General features: G+C 41.6%; 1 protein-coding gene across 1 annotated transcript; it reads left to right on the plus strand.

Moving 5' to 3' along the window:
* The first annotated feature begins 1,013 nt into the window (after positions 1 to 1,013).
* On the plus strand, positions 1,014 to 10,600 carry trub1 (TruB pseudouridine (psi) synthase family member 1). The gene is made up of 8 exons (XM_075457958.1): positions 1,014 to 1,186; positions 1,272 to 1,370; positions 4,710 to 4,765; positions 6,974 to 7,055; positions 7,192 to 7,264; positions 9,369 to 9,508; positions 9,605 to 9,661; positions 9,751 to 10,600. The coding sequence occupies exons 1-8, from the start codon at positions 1,039 to 1,041 to the stop codon at positions 9,921 to 9,923; spliced, it is 828 nt and encodes a 275-aa protein (XP_075314073.1). The 5' UTR covers positions 1,014 to 1,038; the 3' UTR covers positions 9,924 to 10,600.
* The last annotated feature ends 9,341 nt before the right edge of the window (positions 10,601 to 19,941 follow it).

The following is a 19,941-nucleotide window of genomic DNA, read 5'->3' on the forward strand; positions in this document are numbered from 1 at the left end:
GCAGACAGGACCTTCTTCATCCTTTTGTTTTTTTTTTACCAGTTTCTTATGTATAAATGTGTGTAAAATAATTGTTATTTTCCCTAGTGTTAGCACTGCAGCCCTTCAGACTTGTCTGTGAATGTGTTTACCTGCAGTTGTAGTAATAAAACAAAAAAGTGTCCTTTTTTGGATCAGGTTTGTATCATTACATCCTAATTATACTCTCCATCTAACTTGGTATTTTGTCGTAGAGTATTATTTCAGCTGTTCAAACTTAAACACACTGATGATTCAGATATAATACATCAAATTTTGCTGATAGAGTTAGTTCTAGTCTTATTCCAGGCAAATCAGACATGAAACCACATTTATTTCAAACCTTACATTCACAATTCTGTGTCTTTCTGTAATGTTGAAGTGGTTTTTGGGGTTTGAGTATTTCTTACTATTATAATTAATAAATATATTATTATTATTATTATTCATATTTTCAAGTGGTTATCAGTGAGAAATAAACTTCTTATGAAGTTGTAATGTATATTCTATAATGTGTAATGCGGTCAATTAGAAATGTGTATTATTCTAGTAACTTCAGAGTAGAGTAATAAAATCTAAATTACAGATTCATATGCATATGTGAGCATTTTAGGAGCAGTTTGTAAAAGTTTTTGTCTTATGGCACTTTTACAATAAGAGCAATAAAGATCATTGTAAAAAAAGATGTTTGTAAATAGCCTATTGCTTCAGTTCAAGTGAATGGTCGAATCCATATCATGGCAAATTATATGGTTGGCATCCCTTTCAGAGCAATCTAATGAGTGATAGGGAAAAAAAAAACAGTTTTCTGTTTTTAACACAATCAAAAGCCTGCCAAGTATTTGATTAGAATAATTCCCGGGGCTGCCCAGGGATAAGGACGCCAATGGTTCTGTGCGAGCTCCGGTCTGACAGAGAGTACATCCTGTCCTAAATACTCCCGTGTGATAGGGGGCGCTATAGACTTTTAAAAGGCATTGTAATTCGCCATTAAACAGACAGAATAAGAACTACACCGGCATGGCTGGAAATATGAGTAATACTGTTGCTCCAATAACTAGTTCTTTGTCTAAATTACAGTCTTTACATGGATTGTTTGCGATATATAAAAAGAAAGGGCCAACATCCGCTGACGTTTTAAATACATTCAAGGAAGCCTTACTCAAAGGTAAATTGACAAACATGTATCAAGAGGTAAGCCAAGTATTTTTTACAATCTGTTTGTTAATGTTCTGTCTGTCTGTGTCTTTCAGAGGCGGGTGTCCAAACTCCAAACTGTCGAAAGAGAAAGAAGCAGTGGCTGAAGATGGGGCACGGAGGGACTCTGGACAGTGCTGCCAGTGGGGTGCTGGGTAAGCGAGTTCGAGTCTCACCAACTTAAAGCCATGCACTCAATTATTAGCTAGCTTGTTTCCTTTAGTCTTGATAGGAAACAAATGCTTGGGTCTTATTTGCCTGTTGACCAACCGTGCCATAGATCGCCTTTAGGATCACATAGTCAACGAGACAAAGATATAAAATGAAATGATACAGGAAAAAGTAAAAAAAAAAAAAAAAGCCGAGTTTGGGTCCCGTACATTTAAACTGTTAGAAGGACGGTAGTAACCATGCTGAATGTCATCAAACGTTTGTCCTTCTATCGCTGTCTCTGTTTCATTGTCTAGACAGGGGATCTGTCCTGTGTTAGACCGGGGATCTGTCCTGTGTTATACAGGGGATCTGTCCTGTGTTATACAGGGGATCTGTCCTGTGTTATACAGGGGATCTGTCCTGTGTTATACAGGGGATCTGTCCTGTGTTATACAGGGGATCTGTCCTGTGTTATACAGGGGATCTGTCCTGTGTTAGACCGGGGATCTGTCCTGTGTTAGACCGGGGATCTGTCCTGTGTTATACAGGGGATCTGTCCTGTGTTATACAGGGGATCTGTCCTGTGTTAGACCGGGGATCTGTCCTGTGTTATACAGGGGATCTGTCCTGTGTTAGACCGGGGATCTGTCCTGTGTTATACAGGGGATCTGTCCTGTGTTAGACCGGGGATCTGTCCTGTGTTATACAGGGGATCTGTCCTGTGTTATACAGGGGATCTGTCCTGTGTTATACAGGGGATCTGTCCTGTGTTATACAGGGGATCTGTCCTGTGTTAGACCGGGGATCTGTCCTGTGTTATACAGGGGATCTGTCCTGTGTTATACAGGGGATCTGTCCTGTGTTATACAGGGGATCTGTCCTGTGTTAGACCGGGGATCTGTCCTGTGTTATACAGGGGATCTGTCCTGTGTTAGACCGGGGATCTGTCCTGTGTTAGACAGGGGATCTGTCCTGTGTTAGACAGGGGATCTGTCCTGTGTTATACAGGGGATCTGTCCTGTGTTAGACCGGGGATCTGTCCTGTGTTAGACAGGGGATCTGTCCTGTGTTAGACAGGGGATCTGTCCTGTGTTATACAGGGGATCTGTCCTGTGTTAGACCGGGGATCTGTCCTGTGTTATACAGGGGATCTGTTCTGTGTTATACAGGGGATCTGTCCTGTGTTAGACCGGGGATCTGTCCTGTGTTATACAGGGGATCTGTCCTGTGTTATACAGGGGATCTGTCCTGTGTTAGACAGGGGATCTGTCCTGTGTTAGACCGGGGATCTGTCCTGTGTTATACAGGGGATCTGTCCTGTGTTATACAGGGGATCTGTCCTGTGTTAGACAGGGGATCTGTCCTGTGTTAGACAGGGGATCTGTCCTGTGTTAGACCGGGGATCTGTCCTGTGTTATACAGGGGATCTGTCCTGTGTTATACAGGGGATCTGTCCTGTGTTATACAGGGGATCTGTCCTGTGTTAGACAGGGGATCTGTCCTGTGTTAGACAGGGGATCTGTCCTGTGTTATACAGGGGATCTGTCCTGTGTTAGACCGGGGATCTGTCCTGTGTTATACAGGGGATCTGTCCTGTGTTAGACCGGGGATCTGTCCTGTGTTATACAGGGGATCTGTCCTGTGTTAGACAGGGGATCTGTCCTGTGTTAGACCGGGGATCTGTCCTGTGTTAGACAGGGGATCTGTCCTGTGTTAGACAGGGGATCTGTCCTGTGTTATACAGGGGATCTGTCCTGTGTTAGACAGGGGATCTGTCCTGTGTTAGACAGGGGATCTGTCCTGTGTTATACAGGGGATCTGTCCTGTGTTAGACCGGGGATCTGTCCTGTGTTATACAGGGGATCTGTCCTGTGTTAGACCGGGGATCTGTCCTGTGTTATACAGGGGATCTGTCCTGTGTTAGACCGGGGATCTGTCCTGTGTTAGACCGGGGATCTGTCCTGTGTTATACAGGGGATCTGTCCTGTGTTAGACCGGGGATCTGTCCTGTGTTATACAGGGGATCTGTCCTGTGTTAGACAGGGGATCTGTCCTGTGTTAGACCGGGGATCTGTCCTGTGTTATACAGGGGATCTGTCCTGTGTTATACAGGGGATCTGTCCTGTGTTATACAGGGGATCTGTCCTGTGTTAGACCGGGGATCTGTCCTGTGTTATACAGGGGATCTGTCCTGTGTTAGACCGGGGATCTGTCCTGTGTTAGACAGGGGATCTGTCCTGTGTTATACAGGGGATCTGTCCTGTGTTAGACCGGGGATCTGTCCTGTGTTAGACCGGGGATCTGTCCTGTGTTAGACCTGGGATCTGTCCTGTGTTAGACCGGGGATCTGTCCTGTGTTATACAGGGGATCTTTCCTGTGTTATACAGGGGATCTGTCCTGTGTTATACAGGGGATCTTTCCTGTGTTATACAGGGGATCTTTCCTGTGTTATACAGGGGATCTGTCCTGTGTTATACAGGGGATCTGTCCTGTGTTAGACCGGGGATCTGTCCTGTGTTAGACCTGGGATCTGTCCTGTGAGTTCCTGTTGCCCAAGACCTTGAGTAGGGTCAAGCAGACGGGAAGAATAGATGGATAGATAGATGGATAGATGGATAGATATTGCTCATTGCAGTGTTTTCATTGTTTTCATTAGACAATTCAATATTTATGATTCAGTTTTTTTGTTTGTTGTAAATTACTGATCAAAGTTTATTGTATGATGCTGACATCACTTTTGTCTTAACTGTTCTTTGGGTAGAATTGCTCCAATTTCCAAAAAGTATTTTATTGAGCCATGGACAACCACTTGACATTACTTCAGGCTGAGAAAGTCCCATTTAGTCAGTGTTTGATTTCTGACATCTTATTCAGGCTACACGGTTGGCCACTGAGGCCCCTGGAGGGCTCCAAGGGCTGGTGCACATTTACATCTTGTGGGCTGTGTGCACGAGTGGAGAAGGAAACCATGAATTACCTTGCGGGCAGGGTTGGGGGTTAGGGGGTCTCCTGCTGTGAGAAAAAAAAAGACAATAGTTAAAGTTAATGACAGCAATAATAGTGGATAAAAGCATGGAGAATAAAAATAGCAGACTGAGGAGCAGTGCTCAGTGCATCATGGGAGGTCCCCCAGCTGCCTCGGCATATATCAGCATAATTAATGGATTGCCTCTGGCATATGTTTTTAGTACATAGATGCACCATTGCCCATATAAACTCAGCTGAATTCTTCTCAAATCTGCAGTTGATGCTGATTGTTCCCATCAGGTAACCTGGAGGTGAGCGAAATGAGTTGATGAGATGAGTACTTCTACTCTAAAACTGTCTTCGTTTCTTTCAGTGGTAGGTGTTGGGAATGGCACAAAAATGCTCAGCACAATGTTGACTGGTTCAAAGGTGAGTTTGTTTTAAGCACACTCAAACATGGTTGTCTGACAATAGGTATACATTTTGTTCAGTTTGACAGTAATATGTAGGCAGGTCACAATTGCTACATTATAGTTATTTGAGCTTATGGCCTTCATTTTGTCCGTACTCTCCAGCATGGGCATCACAGGGAGAGCACACTCCTGGTTTGAGTCATACCTCACTGGACGGTCATTCAAAGTGTCCTGGCTTGGTCACACTTCTGCAGCGCACCACCTCGCCACAGGGGTCCCCCAAGGTTCAGTACTGGGACCTCTTCTCTTTGCCATATACACTCCTGATCAAAATCTTAAGACCAGTTAAAAATTGAAATTATTTACATTTTGCACTGTTGGATCTTAAGAAGGTTCTAAGTAGAGCTTCAACATGCAAAAAGAAGACATGGTTGTTCCCATGCTGAAGAGAGCAAAAGCAATTTATTGAAAACAACAATTTAAAGGTAGGGTAGGAGATCCTGGATTTCGAGTCCAGCGAAGCTGCATTTTGAAAATACACCGGTAAAAAGTCCCAACCCTTTTCTTCACTTTCCCCCCAAAGGCACGCCTCTAGAGTACATGAACGAGCACGAAGGTGCACGAGCGCTGTTCTGACAGCAAGCATCGATCGTTGCCGTATTTAGTATTTAGTTTATGCTAACTATACGTTTAATAATGCTAGGTGCTAGCCAAGCTGGCTCTAGTTTAGCTTCCTGCCAAGCTTCTGGACATGTAATTCGTTCACGGAGCAGGGTACGCGCACAGGGGGAAGGAGGGGGAGGGGGAGGGAGGAGCAGATTGCAGTTTGATAGACGGCATCAGAATCCAATCATTGTGAACGGTCCGTTCACAATGATTGGATACTGTTTTTCCTAGATTGTACGTTCTAGAGGCCACTAAAACTTTTCATATTTGTGTCAAAACCTTTAATTAATTGGTTGCAATGGGGGTGTGAAGAGTATTTCAAGCAATATGTAAAAAAATGTTCCAGAAAAAGATCCCCTACCCCGCCTTTAATTGAAATGGGCTGTTCATCAGCTGATCAAAAGTTTAAGACCACAGCTCAAAAAAAACCCAAAACCTGACTCGGTAATGAGTAGCTCCACCATTATTGTTGATCACTTCAAAAATTGGTTTTGGCATGCTTTATGCAAATGTTTCCAAAAGGCTAGTGGGAACGTTGCTCCAAGTGGTGGAGATCGCTTCACGACGGGCATCCACTGCCTGGAACTGACGTCCATTTTGTAAACTTCCCTTGCCATCCATCCCAAATGTTCTCAATTGGATTAAGATCAGGGGAACACGCAGGATGGTCCAAAAGAGTGATGTTATTCTCCTGGAAAAAAGTCTTGGTCTGCGAGCACATTCTGGTTTGTCTTGGCACACAGTCGGGCTCATTTGTGGTGAGTGTTGGACCGTGCCAGGGCTGCCCATGGCACTGAGTCTGTTTGTGATGTTCATGGACATGATCTTGATGCATAGTTTGGAAAATAGCAAGCTGGTGAAGCTTGAAGTAGAGTGACTGCTCATCCTTATCCAAAGGAATCCGTGTCGGGGGTCAGGCCTGAATGTCTCCTGTTGGAGGTTTTTCAGGCACATCATTCTCCTCGGAGGACCTGTGGCTGGAAGCACAACAAGCCTGACAGATCATATATCCCTTTGGCCTTGGAATACCTCAGGATCTTCCAGGAGGAGCTTGAGTGTTGCTGGGGAGAGGGATGTCTTGATTTCCCTCCTGGACCTGTTGCCTCCATGACTTGAGGTTGCACTGCTTTTTCCATTAGTATTTCGTAACTTGTGCTGTTATCTTCCTTTTGTAATCAAATCCAGAGACAGCCTTATTTATTAGTTTGTTCACTTTCTTTGAGTCTCGGGCTCTGATGCTGCTGCTCTAACAGATTGAACTCTTCACCATAGACTTATTGAAGGTATGCAGACATTGAAGGACCTAAGCTTCTTCAGTCTGCACTGTCCCTTTTTCTAGACCGCCTTAGAGCAGCATTTCAAGTTCAGTCCTGTTCAGGTGAAAAAGCCTTTATGTGTATAAGAAATGTTGGCTTTTTAAAGAAAGAAGATCAAACGGAAATGAAATCAAATGGGAAGAAAAACTTTATTCCTCCCAAAGAAAAGACCTTTATGAAAAACAAAATGATGCAGTGTTTGATGTACTCCAGTCAGTGATTTGGACATTTTTATTTTTCAGAAATACGTTGCTGTAGCAGAGCTTGGAAAAGCAACAGACACTCTTGATGCCACTGGTATTGTGGTTCTGGAGAAAGACTTTGGTAATAACAAAGATGTTAATCAAACAGTTTTATCACAACAGGTTGTCCCATACAGCAGTCTAAAGAATTCAGCAAGTTTCAGCAGTAACATGTCTTTTTCTGCCTTGTGCCCCCCCCCCCCCCAAATCCCCTGCAGGACACGTAACCAGACTTGACATCGAGGAGAAGCTGAAATCTTTCACTGGTGACATTATGCAAGTGCCTCCGCTGTGAGTAAGACTTCCTGTGGACAATAATACCATGCCATTATTTATGTCATGGAACATTATGTACTGAAGTGTTAATCAAATTAAACTGACTTGATACTTCTGGATTTGGAGTGATCTCCAGATATCTAAAAAATTCTCCGAGCACTAACTTTTGCTCCCCCTATGATAAACCCGTTTCTATCCAGTGTTTTTCTTGCCACACCCTCATATTCTCTCTATATTTTTTATACAAAATGTTAATGAATTCAGTAGTAATGTCTGAATCCTTTTGCTGTAGTATGAATGCGAGATGGACAACAAATAGTCCCAAAGAGTCGTGTTGTTTCGGCAGGAATGGCTTCCTGTATCGGCTCTTATTCCAGCAGATCTGAAGAAGACTTTAACACTATGCTGTTTAGCGTTCTGTTTAGTTACTTGTGCAACATTTGTATTTTTTACAGTCAGACTCCCATCAGGCTCCAGTGCAGAGCCATGTCGGTTTGTTCAGTTTCTTTGAGTCATTGGCTCTGGCACTGCTACCCCAACAGATGCTGCAAAGAGAACTACATTCCCCACCATAGGCTTCTAGTATACAGGCTCTGTAATAATCTGCCTTTATTCCCCCTACAGTCTTCACATTCACAATGATTGGGGCACTAATCGTTACCTCAGCTGCTAATCATATGCTGTTTTTTTTTTTTTACCTCACTGGGTTTGGTCACATTTCTAAAACTTTAGGGTTTCTTCAAACTATATTCATTACTATAACTTGTCACACTCGCACTGCTCCTTTATTGGTAATCTCTTTAAAAGCGCCAGTGGGCTAATCTTCCTTTTATTGGCCCCTGTTTCTCTCATTGACCACGGAACATTTAACTACTTATTTGAACACATCAACAGTGTGCTTCTAAATAAGTCCTATTATTAATGATTTCTGCTCTCTTACCTCAAACTTTGTTTCTTTAACTATTACAACCATTTTGAGTTACTTTTTTTGGAAGCTGTGACATCTCATTAAATGTATTTTTATTGTAGTTATTTGGCTAATTGTTTGCATTTCTATTAATTCAATTCATTTTTATTTATATAGCGCAAAATACAACAAATGTCATCTCAAGGCACTTGTAATAAAGTCCAATTCAAGCCAATTGGAATTCAATTAATTGTAATCATAATTATTCATAAAATACTGTAATCCAATTCGTTCATAAAGAGCCAATTCAAAAACGATTTCCTAGCTAAGGAAACCAACAGATTGCTCTGAAACTTTTTGTTTTTTCGGTCCAATCTCCCGTCATTAATCATTACCATTAATCACCATGGTCACCATTAATCTGATGCAATGCAACAATGTCCTAAATGAATATAAATATTAGGCCAGGACAATATGACCATAAATATCAACAGAATTTTGGGGCAGAATGGTGACAGACTCTGTATTTCTGTAAATATTTCTTATTAGGATACTATTGGATACTATCTACTTTAGTGTCTCTTTAGTAATAAAAATGTAATTTGAGTTCTACATCGAAACAGATGTACTTGTTTCAAAGAAGAAAAGTTATTATGAAAGACATTTAGTTTCAAATGGCAGCAATCCAACTTTTTGCACCAAACGTAGCTCGCTTAGGCAGTTTTTCTTCATGGGTTCACCAGCTCAAACAAGTCTTACTGCTTGTGCTGGCAGGTTTAACACAGATGCTTCGAGGGCTATCGGTTGACTGGACCATGAACTTCTCAGTACACCAAAGTATTTTAGAGTCAAATGTGAGGCCATCTTTTCAGTTAAAGCTCAGTTTAAATTGAGTCGAGCAGAAGGACAGTGATCCAAAGCCCAGCAGCAAATCTACAACAGAATGACAAGAATGATTTATGTGTGTGTTTATATGTCGATTTATATTCATATGTCTCTAGCAGCTAACTTTTTGTCCCACTTCATATGTGTTATCGTGGTATTTACTGTCAGAGAACAACTGAAAACAAGAAGGCGCAGGTGTATTGAATGTCATACAGATGGAAGTCATAATGCCTGTTCGCTATGCTGCTTTTTTCTTTTTCCTTTATCTTTAAGTTTTAAAAACCACTTGTATACGGTGTGCTCTATCTTGTGTGTGTTTGTCTTTAGTTACTCTGCACTGAAAAAACAGGGCCAGCGTCTGTCAGTCTTGCTGAAAAGAGGTCATACGGTGGAGGCCAAACCTGCGAGGCCAGTCACTGTGTACAGCCTGACTCTGCAGGAGTTCAAGCCGCCTCTCTTCACTTTGGGTTAGCACAAATTGGATCATTCTCTTTCTTTTCGATATTCTTTTTAAAATGGAATTACTTATTGCAACCACCTAAACAAGCTCTATTTTTTGACAGATATTGAGTGTGGTGGTGGATTCTATGTCAGAAGCTTGGTGGATGACCTGGGAAAAGGTGCAGTTGTTCTTCATTCTCTCATGTTGATTTCAGTCATTGTTGTTCAACGCTTCAGCGAAGAAATAAACTGCGTTTGTGTGCTGCAGCGCTGTCATCATGCGCTCATGTGAAGGAGCTGAGTAGAACAAAGCAAGGCGCATTCACCCTGCAGGACCACGTTTTACACGAGCAGAAGTGGACGCTGGAGCACATACTTCAGTCCCTGCATGCCTGCTCAGAGGGAGACACTCCAAAACCAACAGAGGCTGAGATTTATTGAGGACCAGGACACAGAAAGGAAACACTTGGATGACTGCTTGATGGTGGCATGAGGCACCTGCTCGACTACTGAAGAGAACGTCAGGTCTAAATGTCAGATCAATTAAGTTTTTGCAAACTGATGTGAATAATAAAAAAAAAACACTATTAGTTTTGAAAGTCCGCAATGACTGATCTTGATCATTTTCTTGTGACTTTTGATCTATGATTTGAGTTTTTCTTTTTTTTTGAGTATTTGGAACTGCGGGCCCTGATCTGTTCTGCACTGCTGCCCCTCTCCCACCCCAGAGCCTGATGAACTCTGCTGCAGCAAAGTGTGCACAGTGCTTTTGATGAACCGTTTCATACTGCAGCATTTATTTAGATTTACACAAAAGAAATGTAAAATTAGATTTTTTTTTGTTGTTGAAAGAAGTCTTTAATTTAATTTTTTTTTATGCTTGTGACCCTCTGTTTCAGGAATTGAACAAATAAACATAAATAAGATGTTTGTTGTACACCATGTAGATTCCTTTGCAGGCTATGACTATAAAGTCTGGACCCCATGGATGTCAACAAAAAAAGGTTGAAATTCACTGTTTGTACCTTTCGTTTTGAATTTAGCAACTATAATTACTGCTCAGTCAGCGGATTTGGCCTCTGCAGAATATTCCACTTAATAAACTCTTGTTGCTATTGCAGTGTTTTTGGACATTCTTTATATGTACTGTGATGCACCATCCAAATAACTGCTTCATGTGGTTGAAGTTGATCAGAGAATTATACGTCTGTGAAATCTCACATCCAAAAACACCAATAGTGCAGGGTCCTTGCCCATGAAATCAAAATGTTGTGACTGTTGAACTGAAAAAGGATCATTCACCACTGTCGTCTTCTGAGGGCGTCCTGGCCTTTTTATATTGCCAGGCTCACCAATGAGTTTTTTCCAGAATGAACCACACTTTTAAACTGGTCATTACTAATGTCCGTTCTGTCTTTCTGATGCTTTTGTTTGGTTTATGCTTTTTAAAGATGACCTTTCAGGTGCATTTAGAGTGAAGCGCATGTCATGGGTTCACATTCGATTTAAGAACCGTCCTTAGAGCCGCTCCAAACTGGCTTAATTTTTTAAGAAATGATATACACTTTAGTCAGCGGTTACGCTCGTTTCTCCTTTTAGCTACAGCACTCTCATATCACATCTATCATACAACAAAGACTTTTAAATGTTTGTCAAAATACTGCGGTAAAAGTCACGGAGGCAAATTCTTTTTTTCTAACCTACAGTTAGCGGTGGGGGGTGAGGAATTTTAGATGCACACTGAGGCTTTTAACTGCATTTGACATCCTTTAACCGTATTGGTGAACAATTATGAAGAAAAGCATTAAAATGCTTTGTTCACAATAACAAGTAACATTACTGACTGGAGTAAATTAATTTTCTTTAAGTTTAGAACGCACAACAATACAATCTTACCTGATACTTCAGCTTTAGCGCTGCACTCTAAACAGTGCTGTAAGAATTGGCATGTATGAGTTTTTTTGGATGTTGATGCAAAAAGCCGCACAGGAAAACCTGATTTTACATCAGATGGATGTCAAAACTGCCTTCATGCAGTACCTTCATGCACCAATAGATTGTGAGATTTACATGGAACAGCCAGAGGGTTATGAAGTGAAATCTAACACGAGTGAAAGGTTGGTGTATAAGCTGGAGAAGTCATGATATGGGCTTAAACAATCAGGCAGAAATTGGAATAAGATGCTACAAGAGTATCTGAGTGAAAACAACTTTGTGCAGAATCCAGCTGATCCTTGTGTTTACACAAGGGAAACAGAAAATCAGAAGATGATCTTAATAATATGGGTGGATGACTGGATAATTGCTGTAAGTGGTGATGAAAATGCATTAACGGTTGTGAAGGAGATGCTCGCAGATCTGGGAAAACTAAAACATTTTCTGGGTATTGATTTTGATCAGAGTGATGGATGTGTAAAAATGTCACAGAAGAGGCACGTGGAGAAAATACTAGAAAGGTTTGACACGCAACATGGCCAACCCAGAGCAACACCGTGTGAACAGAAGTTGAACTGCATTGATCAAATTCAAATCAAATCAAATTTATTTATATAGCACATTTCATGTACAAACAATTCAAAGTGCTTTACATCAAATAAAAGCATTGCAGCAGGGAGTGGAAGAAGCATTAAAAATACATAAAAGAATATAAAGAGAAACAAATAAAATCATTTAAATGAATTTAAAAACAAGCAAAACTGGTGCAAAGATGATGAGTGATGTCAGAAAGTACACAGAGGCAGTAGGTAGTCTCATTTACCTGTAACTATCACAGTATTTTACTGAGCCAACAGAAGAGCAATGGACTGCTGTGAAACACGTAAGATATCTGAAAGACACAAATGACAAAGAGTGGTGTTGCAGGAAATGTGAAGAAGGCTTACAAGTATACAGTGATGCAGACTGGGCAGCTGATCTAACTGACAGACGCAGCACTGCTGGGGATTGTACAAGCCTATAAGAAGGGTCCTTTGATTTCCTGGAAAACAAAGAAGCAGCATACTGTTGCACTGTCAACTTGTGAGGCAGAGTATGTGGCATCAGCTGCTGCCACACAAGAGTGTATGGATCTAACACAACTATTAGAAGGTATTGATGGATATCAGTATGCACCACCTAAGGTTTATGAGGATAACCAAGGTGCAATAGCACCAGCAAAGAATCCTGTAAACAAACAAAGATGCAAGCATGTTGATACAAAGTATCATTGTGTGAGGTCAACTGTGAATGATGGGAAAATAAGTTTAAACTATTGCCCAACAGAGCAGCTGTGATGACAAAACCTGCAATAAGAGATAAACTGTTTAAGTGTGCAAAGTTTATGTGGAGATGAAAGGTGTCTGTGAATACGTAGAAAAGCTGATGCTCTTTTTGTTTAAGAAGATGACAAAGTGAGAGCAAGTGGGGTGTTGACATATGGGAGAAAAATGTTCTCAACTGTACTAGAGAAATAAGAAACGTTTATTTCCTATTATGAAGAGAATTTGTAGTCAGTGCACGTGATATGTGTGAGAACAGTGACAGCCAATGAGACGTGCTAATGATGGGGATGTGTCTGTAAAGATTGACACGAATCAATAAAGTTGAGATTGAAAGTTGAGTTGGAAGTTCCAGTCCACAAACTGATGTCTTGGTGAGAATAATTATTTTCGTTTAGTACAGGGTACCCATGGAAGTATTCAATTCATTTTTATTTATATATCGCCAAATACAACAAATGTCATCTCAAGGCACTTAGATAATAAAGTCCAATTCAAGCCAATTGGATTTTAATTTATTGTAATCATAATTATCATCATTATTTGTACATATTATTTGTCATTATAAGTACTGCAGGGTATTTCAACTCGCTAACAAAGTGAAAATGGTTGTTTTCTGGACACACTTAAAGCTGCAGTCTGCAGGATTTGTTGTTGTCATACGTAAAGTCCTAATTTTTGGCATTTTAAGGGTTTACATGATCTATCAGAACGCTTGAAGTTGAAAACGGTGACCTCCGTAGTCGCAAAATGCAAGAAATGCTTATTTTTTAACCGAAAAATAAAAAGTTATTCAACTTCCTGTCCCGCCCCTTCAAAACACATGAGAACTCGTGCACGTAGACGTGCACGCCAGATGCGCTTACACGACTCCTCATTCATCAACTCACCTGTCATTTGCGATCATGGAAGACACAGTAAGTAGACTAGCCCGTAATGAAGTTCAATAGTCCAGATAAATAAGCGTGGGGACGAGCCTACCTTGTATCGCGCGTGCACAATTGGTGATTGACAGGCAGCAGAGCCCAGCTCGTAAACCTGATTGGTTACCTTTTACCGGTCCGGTCTGCAATTTTGTAAACAAACCTGCTGGCTTTGGAGGGACCTAGCGGGACATATAGGGGACCTAGAGAACTCTTTTTTTTTTTGTATTGGGGTATTTAATGTACTACTTTCAGAATCCCCGGACAGTTCCCGGCATTATGCTTGAAAAAGAGTTGCAGACTGCAGCTTTAATGGACATAGGCCCGGTAGAACAGAATGTTTCAGAACTCAAAGGGACACTATAACTATGAGCAGCCCAATGATGAGGCCGGCCTGCAGATTGGGATTTCTGAGCAGGGGGAAACATATGGCGCCAGATGCCTGGGCTGGCTGTGAGAAATTGGGCTATCAGTCCTTTTAGGACAGGAGTCTGACGCCAAGGGAAGCTGACCGGATCAATGAGCAGCAAATATTAGCTCTTTAGTGATTTCTTTCAAGTCTTCAAGGTTACTCATATGCCTGTTTGCCCGCTTTATCTAAATGACAGCCGTTAGAAAGTTGGCATGCAGAAGTGCGCGCTTTCATCTGAATATCGAGCCACTGGATTCTCAGCGAGTTAATCGACAAAAGGCTATAGGCGCCCTCCTCCCAGCACAGCAGCATGATTTACATCTACAGAGTGCCATTAAATGACTGACCAGGTGATCCAATATCAGATGCGCGGAGCACGTGCAGCTGGGGCCAATAGGAGGAGGCCGGCCGCGCTGTAACTCTGGAACAGAGGACTCCTGGGTTATTCTTTAACACCGCGGGAACCTGTCTGACGGGATCAACATGCACTTAGTGAGCCATTAAAGAGATTTGCTTATTGCCATTATCATATCATTTCACCTGCACTGATAGGTGCATTTCACAGGAAAATTCCAAACATTCAAACGGTGAGTTAATCAAACTGTTGGGGATGTGGATTACAGGTAACGGGCATTAGGTTTAAAGATAACTCTCTGAGCTGTTTGATGACTCAAAGAGCTAAAAAAAAAAAAAAAAAAAAAAGAGAGGGGGGGGTCACGATCCGAATAACAACAACCATGAGAGCGCGCAAGTAGCCCAAGATGCCTTTTGGATTTTTGCAGGCCTCTTAGATTGACAGGAAAAGCGGGATTCCTGATATCTTTGCCACTCTTTCGCACTAACACTGTGCGGAAACGGGATAAACGCGATCAATTAGGCCACATTTACACCTCCAACCGGAACCTACAGTAGCTTTAACCTAAGTCCGTCTGGTAGAAATAAGTCCTGTAGATCCCATGAAACTCACATAACTGCCAGCTCCATCTTAGAGAGTCAAGGGAAATGGGAATTTTCTCCAGCTTCTACACCAATGTTTGCATTCTAAATAGAAAAGTTGGCATCAATCAAACTCGTAATTATAACAATAATAATAATAGCAAGAGTAAGATGTGTGCACCCATAATGATATTTAGTAAACTGGCCCGTACAGTGTCACAGAAAAGGTATGTTTGACTCTGTCTGAAGCAACTTACTGACGACCAGTTTTCCAACACGTTTGTTTGGCAGCAGTTTAGGACTTATATCATATGTCTGTTTTAAGAATAACAATAAATAAATGGATCACTTCATAAATAAAAGACTAAATTGTTTATTCCAGTGCATTAATTTCTGTGGCAGAACCTCCAGGGGAACCCTAATCCAGCCTCAATTCACCTCCAGCACAAACGCAAAAGAGAATTTAAATTCCTGCAGTTGTAATACAACTTTTTTTTTTACACCAAAGTCATCTCACAACATTTCATACAATAAGGACTTTACAATGATGAGGAAAAAAAATGCAAAAGAATATGGACACCTCATGAAGGGGAAAAATATAAGGTCTGTAATCCATTGAAGGGTTAAATGATATCAGAATGAGAGCAAAATACTAATATAGCCAGCTGGATTGGTTGTATCAGATTTAAATGCTGATGATGCAACAGTAATACAAATTACCAGAAAAACAAAAAAGAGGAGGAGGATAAAGACCATTTAAAAGGTCATTAAAATCATAATGTTTGAACAAATTTGCGTTTTATAATAAGTGGAGAAAAGTCTCACTCAATAGATAAATGTACATCTAAAACCCCTTTTTATTAGGTAAAATGCACAACTGAATGAACTTGATTCAATTGCTGCTTGCATATGAATGCATCAGCACCAATGAACAGGTCATTCTCTGGCTGGCTGTTTGACAAATAAATAATCTTGACTCAACAAACGATATTTGACTTGATGATTGTATAATAATCTCTTTGAGATGGACCTGGACAGGATCTCAACTGATTCTACAGGAACAAACGCATCTGTTCATTTCTTGTTTCATATTATATGTGAAAAAACAATCTTAGTTATTAATCTTTAAAAAATGGTAGTGAGGTCAACATACAGCTCTTACATCGCAGAGAACACGAAGATGTTCACACGATATATTTCTGCCCCACAAATAATGAACAAATCCAGAGAAATTCGGAGCACCAAACGCTTGTTCTTAGTATTCATTCTGTGGCCTAAATTTGAAAAAAATGATTCTCTTCATTTCATTAGCAACAGACTGTAGATTTGCATGAACACCAGTGCAGGTTTGTCACTTTTAGAGTTAGTATTTCTTTAGATCATAAACACCGACATGCAGAGAATTGAGGTAGCAGCATAATAAAATGGACTGAATGCCATTATGATTAATTCAATTATATTAAGCAGATTTATAATGCTATGAATTCCCTTTTGATTCAAATTCAAAAATACTTTATTTCCCATCTTAACTGATGCTATATTAATAAACCGATCTGCACTTAATTAAATCCAAATCATGTGAGATCTGCTGAACGCAATTAAACAGAAAGTGTCTGAATGAGATGCTGTGAAGTGAAACGAGTGCGCCCACAAGGAGGCAGTGCAAGTGTGATATCTGCAACTTCACTGGCTTGGAGTTTTATTAGAGTTGTTACACGACAATCTCAGAGCAGAAGCTAGTTGGGCTCAGACATGGAAGCAGGACATACTAACAGTGCATCTGTGGGCAGAAACAGCGCAGGAGAAGGAACTTTCTGAATAAAAAGGCAGAGGAGGAGCAGGAACTTTCTGAATAAAAAGGCAGAGCAGGAGCAGGAACTTTATGAATAAAAAGGCAGAGGAGGAGCAGGAACTTTATGAATAAAAAGGCAGAGGAGGAGCAGGAACTTTATGAATAAAAAGGCAGAGCAGGAGCAGGAACTTTCTGAATAAAAAGGCAGAGCGGGAGCAGGAACTTTCTGAATAAAAAGGCAGAGGGGGAGCAGGAACTTTATGAATAAAAATGGAGAGCGGGAGCAGGAACTTTCTGAATAAAAAGGCAGAGCAGGAGCAGGAACTTTCTGAATAAAAAGGCAGAGCAGGAGGAGGAACTTTATGAATAAAAAGGCAGAGCAGGAGCAGGAAGTTTCTGAATAAAAAGGCAGAGGAGGAGCAGGAACTTTCTGAATAAAAAGGCAGAGCAGGAGCAGGAACTTTCTGAATAAAAAGGCAGAGCAGGAGCAGGAACATTCTGAATAAAAAGGCAGAGCAGGAGGAGGAACTTTATGAATAAAAAGGCAGAGCGGGAGCAGGGACTTTATGAATAAAAAGGCAGAGGGGGAGCAGGAACTTTCTGAATAAAAAGGCAGAGGAGGAGCAGGAACTTTCTGAATAAAAAGGCAGAGCAGGAGCAGGAACTTTCTGAATAAAAAGGCAGAGCAGGAGCAGGAACTTTCTGAATAAAAAGGCAGAGCAGGAGCAGGAACTTTCTGAATAAAAAGGCAGAGCAGGAGCAGGAACTTTCTGAATATAAAGGCAGAGGAGGAGCAGGAACTTTCTGAATATAAAGGCAGAGGGGGAGCAGGAACTTTCTGAATAAAAAGGCAGAGCAGGAGCAGGAACTTTCTGAATATAAAGGCAGAGGAGGAGCAGGAACTTTCTGAATGAAAAGGCAGAGCGGGAGCAGGAACTTTCTGAATAAAAAGGCAGAGCGGGAGCAGGAACTTTCTGAATAAAAAGGCAGAGCAGGAGCAGGAACTTTCTGAATAAAAAGGCAGAGCAGGAGCAGGGACTTTATGAATAAAAAGGCAGAGCGGGAGCAGGAACCTTCTGAATAAAAAGGCAGAGGGGGAGCAGGAACTTTCTGAATAAAAAGGCAGAGCGGGAGCAGGAACCTTCTGAATAAAAAGGCAGAGCGGGAGCAGGAACCTTCTGAATAAAAAGGCAGAGGAGGAGCAGGAACTTTCTGAATAAAAAGGCAGAGCAGGAGCAGGAACTTTATGAATAAAAAGGCAGAGCAGGAGCAGGAACCTTCTGAATAAAAAGGCAGAGCAGGAGCAGGAACTTTCTGAATAAAAAGGCAGAGCGGGAGCAGGAACCTTCTGAATAAAAAGGCAGAGCGGGAGCAGGAACCTTCTGAATAAAAAGGCAGAGCGGGAGCAGGAACTTTCTGAATAAAAAGGCAGAGCAGGAGCAGGAACTTTCTGAATAAAAAGGCAGAGGGGGAGCAGGAACTTTCTGAATAAAAAGGCAGAGCAGGAGCAGGAACTTTCTGAATAAAAAGGCAGAGCAGGAGCAGGAACCTTCTGAATAAAAAGGCAGAGGGGGAGCAGGAACTTTCTGAATAAAAAGGCAGAGCAGGAGCAGGAACTTTCTGAATAAAAAGGCAGAGCAGGAGCAGGAACTTTCTGAATAAAAAGGCAGAGGGGGAGCAGGAACTTTCTGAATAAAAAGGCAGAGCGGGAGCAGGAACCTTCTGAATAAAAAGGCAGAGCGGGAGCAGGAACTTTCTGAATAAAAAGGCAGAGGGGGAGCAGGAACCTTCTGAATAAAAAGGCAGAGCAGGAGCAGGAACTTTCTGAATAAAAAGGCAGAGGGGGAGCAGGAACTTTATGAATAAAAAGGCAGAGCGGGAGCAGGAACTTTCTGAATAAAAAGGCAGAGCGGGAGCAGGAACCTTCTGAATAAAAAGGCAGAGCGGGAGCAGGAACTCTCTGAATAAAAAGGCAGAGCAGGAGCAGGAACCTTCTGAATAAAAAGGCAGAGCAGGAGCAGGAACTCTCTGAATAAAAAGGCAGAGCAGGAGCAGGAACTTTATGAATAAAAAGGCAGAGCAGGAGCAGGAACTTTATGAATAAAAAGGCAGAGGGGGAGCAGGAACTTTCTGAATAAAAAGGCAGAGGGGGAGCAAGAACTTTCTGAATAAAAAGGCAGAGCAGGAGCAGGAACTTTCTGAATAAAAAGGCAGAGGAGGAGCAAGAACTTTCTGAATAAAAAGGCAGAGCAGGAGCAGGAACATTCTGAATAAAAAGGCAGAGCAGGAGCAGGAACATTCTGAATAAAAAGGCAGAGCAGGAGCAGGAACATTCTGAATAAAAAGGCAGAGCAGGAGCAGGAACATTCTGAATAAAAAGGCAGAGCAGGAGCAGGAACTTTATGAATAAAAAGGCAGAGCAGGAGCAGGGACTTTATGAATAAAAAGGCAGAGCGGGAGCAGGGACTTTATGAATAAAAAGGCAGAGCGGGAGCAGGAACTTTCTGAATAAAAAGGCAGAGCAGGAGCAGGAACTTTCTGAATAAAAAGGCAGAGGGGGAGAAGGAACTTTCTGAATAAAAAGGCAGAGGGGGAGCAGGAACTTTCTGAATAAAAAGGCAGAGGGGGAGAAGGAACATTCTGAATAAAAAGGCAGAGCAGGAGCAGGAACATTCTGAATAAAAAGGCAGAGCAGGAGCAGGAACTTTATGAATAAAAAGGCAGAGCAGGAGCAGGGACTTTATGAATAAAAAGGCAGAGCGGGAGCAGGGACTTTATGAATAAAAAGGCAGAGCGGGAGCAGGAACTTTCTGAATAAAAAGGCAGAGCAGGAGCAGGAACTTTCTGAATAAAAAGGCAGAGGGGGAGCAGGAACTTTCTGAATAAAAAGGCAGAGGGGGAGCAGGAACTTTCTGAATAAAAAGGCAGAGCGGGAGAAGGAACCTTCTGAATAAAAAGGCAGAGCAGGAGCAGGAACTTTCTGAATAAAAAGGCAGAGCAGGAGCAGGAACTTTCTGAATAAAAAGGCAGAGCGGGAGCAGGAACTTTCTGAATAAAAAGGCAGAGCAGGAGCAGGAACTTTCTGAATAAAAAGGCAGAGCAGGAGCAGGAACCTTCTGAATAAAAAGGCAGAGCGGGA

The sequence above is a fragment of the Odontesthes bonariensis genome, chromosome 23 (assembly GCF_027942865.1).
Source record: "Odontesthes bonariensis isolate fOdoBon6 chromosome 23, fOdoBon6.hap1, whole genome shotgun sequence".
NCBI classification, from domain to species: domain Eukaryota; kingdom Metazoa; phylum Chordata; class Actinopteri; order Atheriniformes; family Atherinopsidae; genus Odontesthes; species Odontesthes bonariensis.

Coding starts and splice junctions, on each gene's coding strand:
- trub1 (XM_075457958.1), top strand. CDS start 1,039: ATGGCTGGAAATATGAGTAATACTGTTGCTCCAATAACTAGTTCTTTG. Junction 9,509..9,604: donor GCCGCCTCTCTTCACTTTGG/GTTAGCACAAAT, acceptor ATTTTTTGACAG/ATATTGAGTGTGGTGGTGGA. Junction 9,662..9,750: donor GGTGGATGACCTGGGAAAAG/GTGCAGTTGTTC, acceptor TGTGTGCTGCAG/CGCTGTCATCATGCGCTCAT.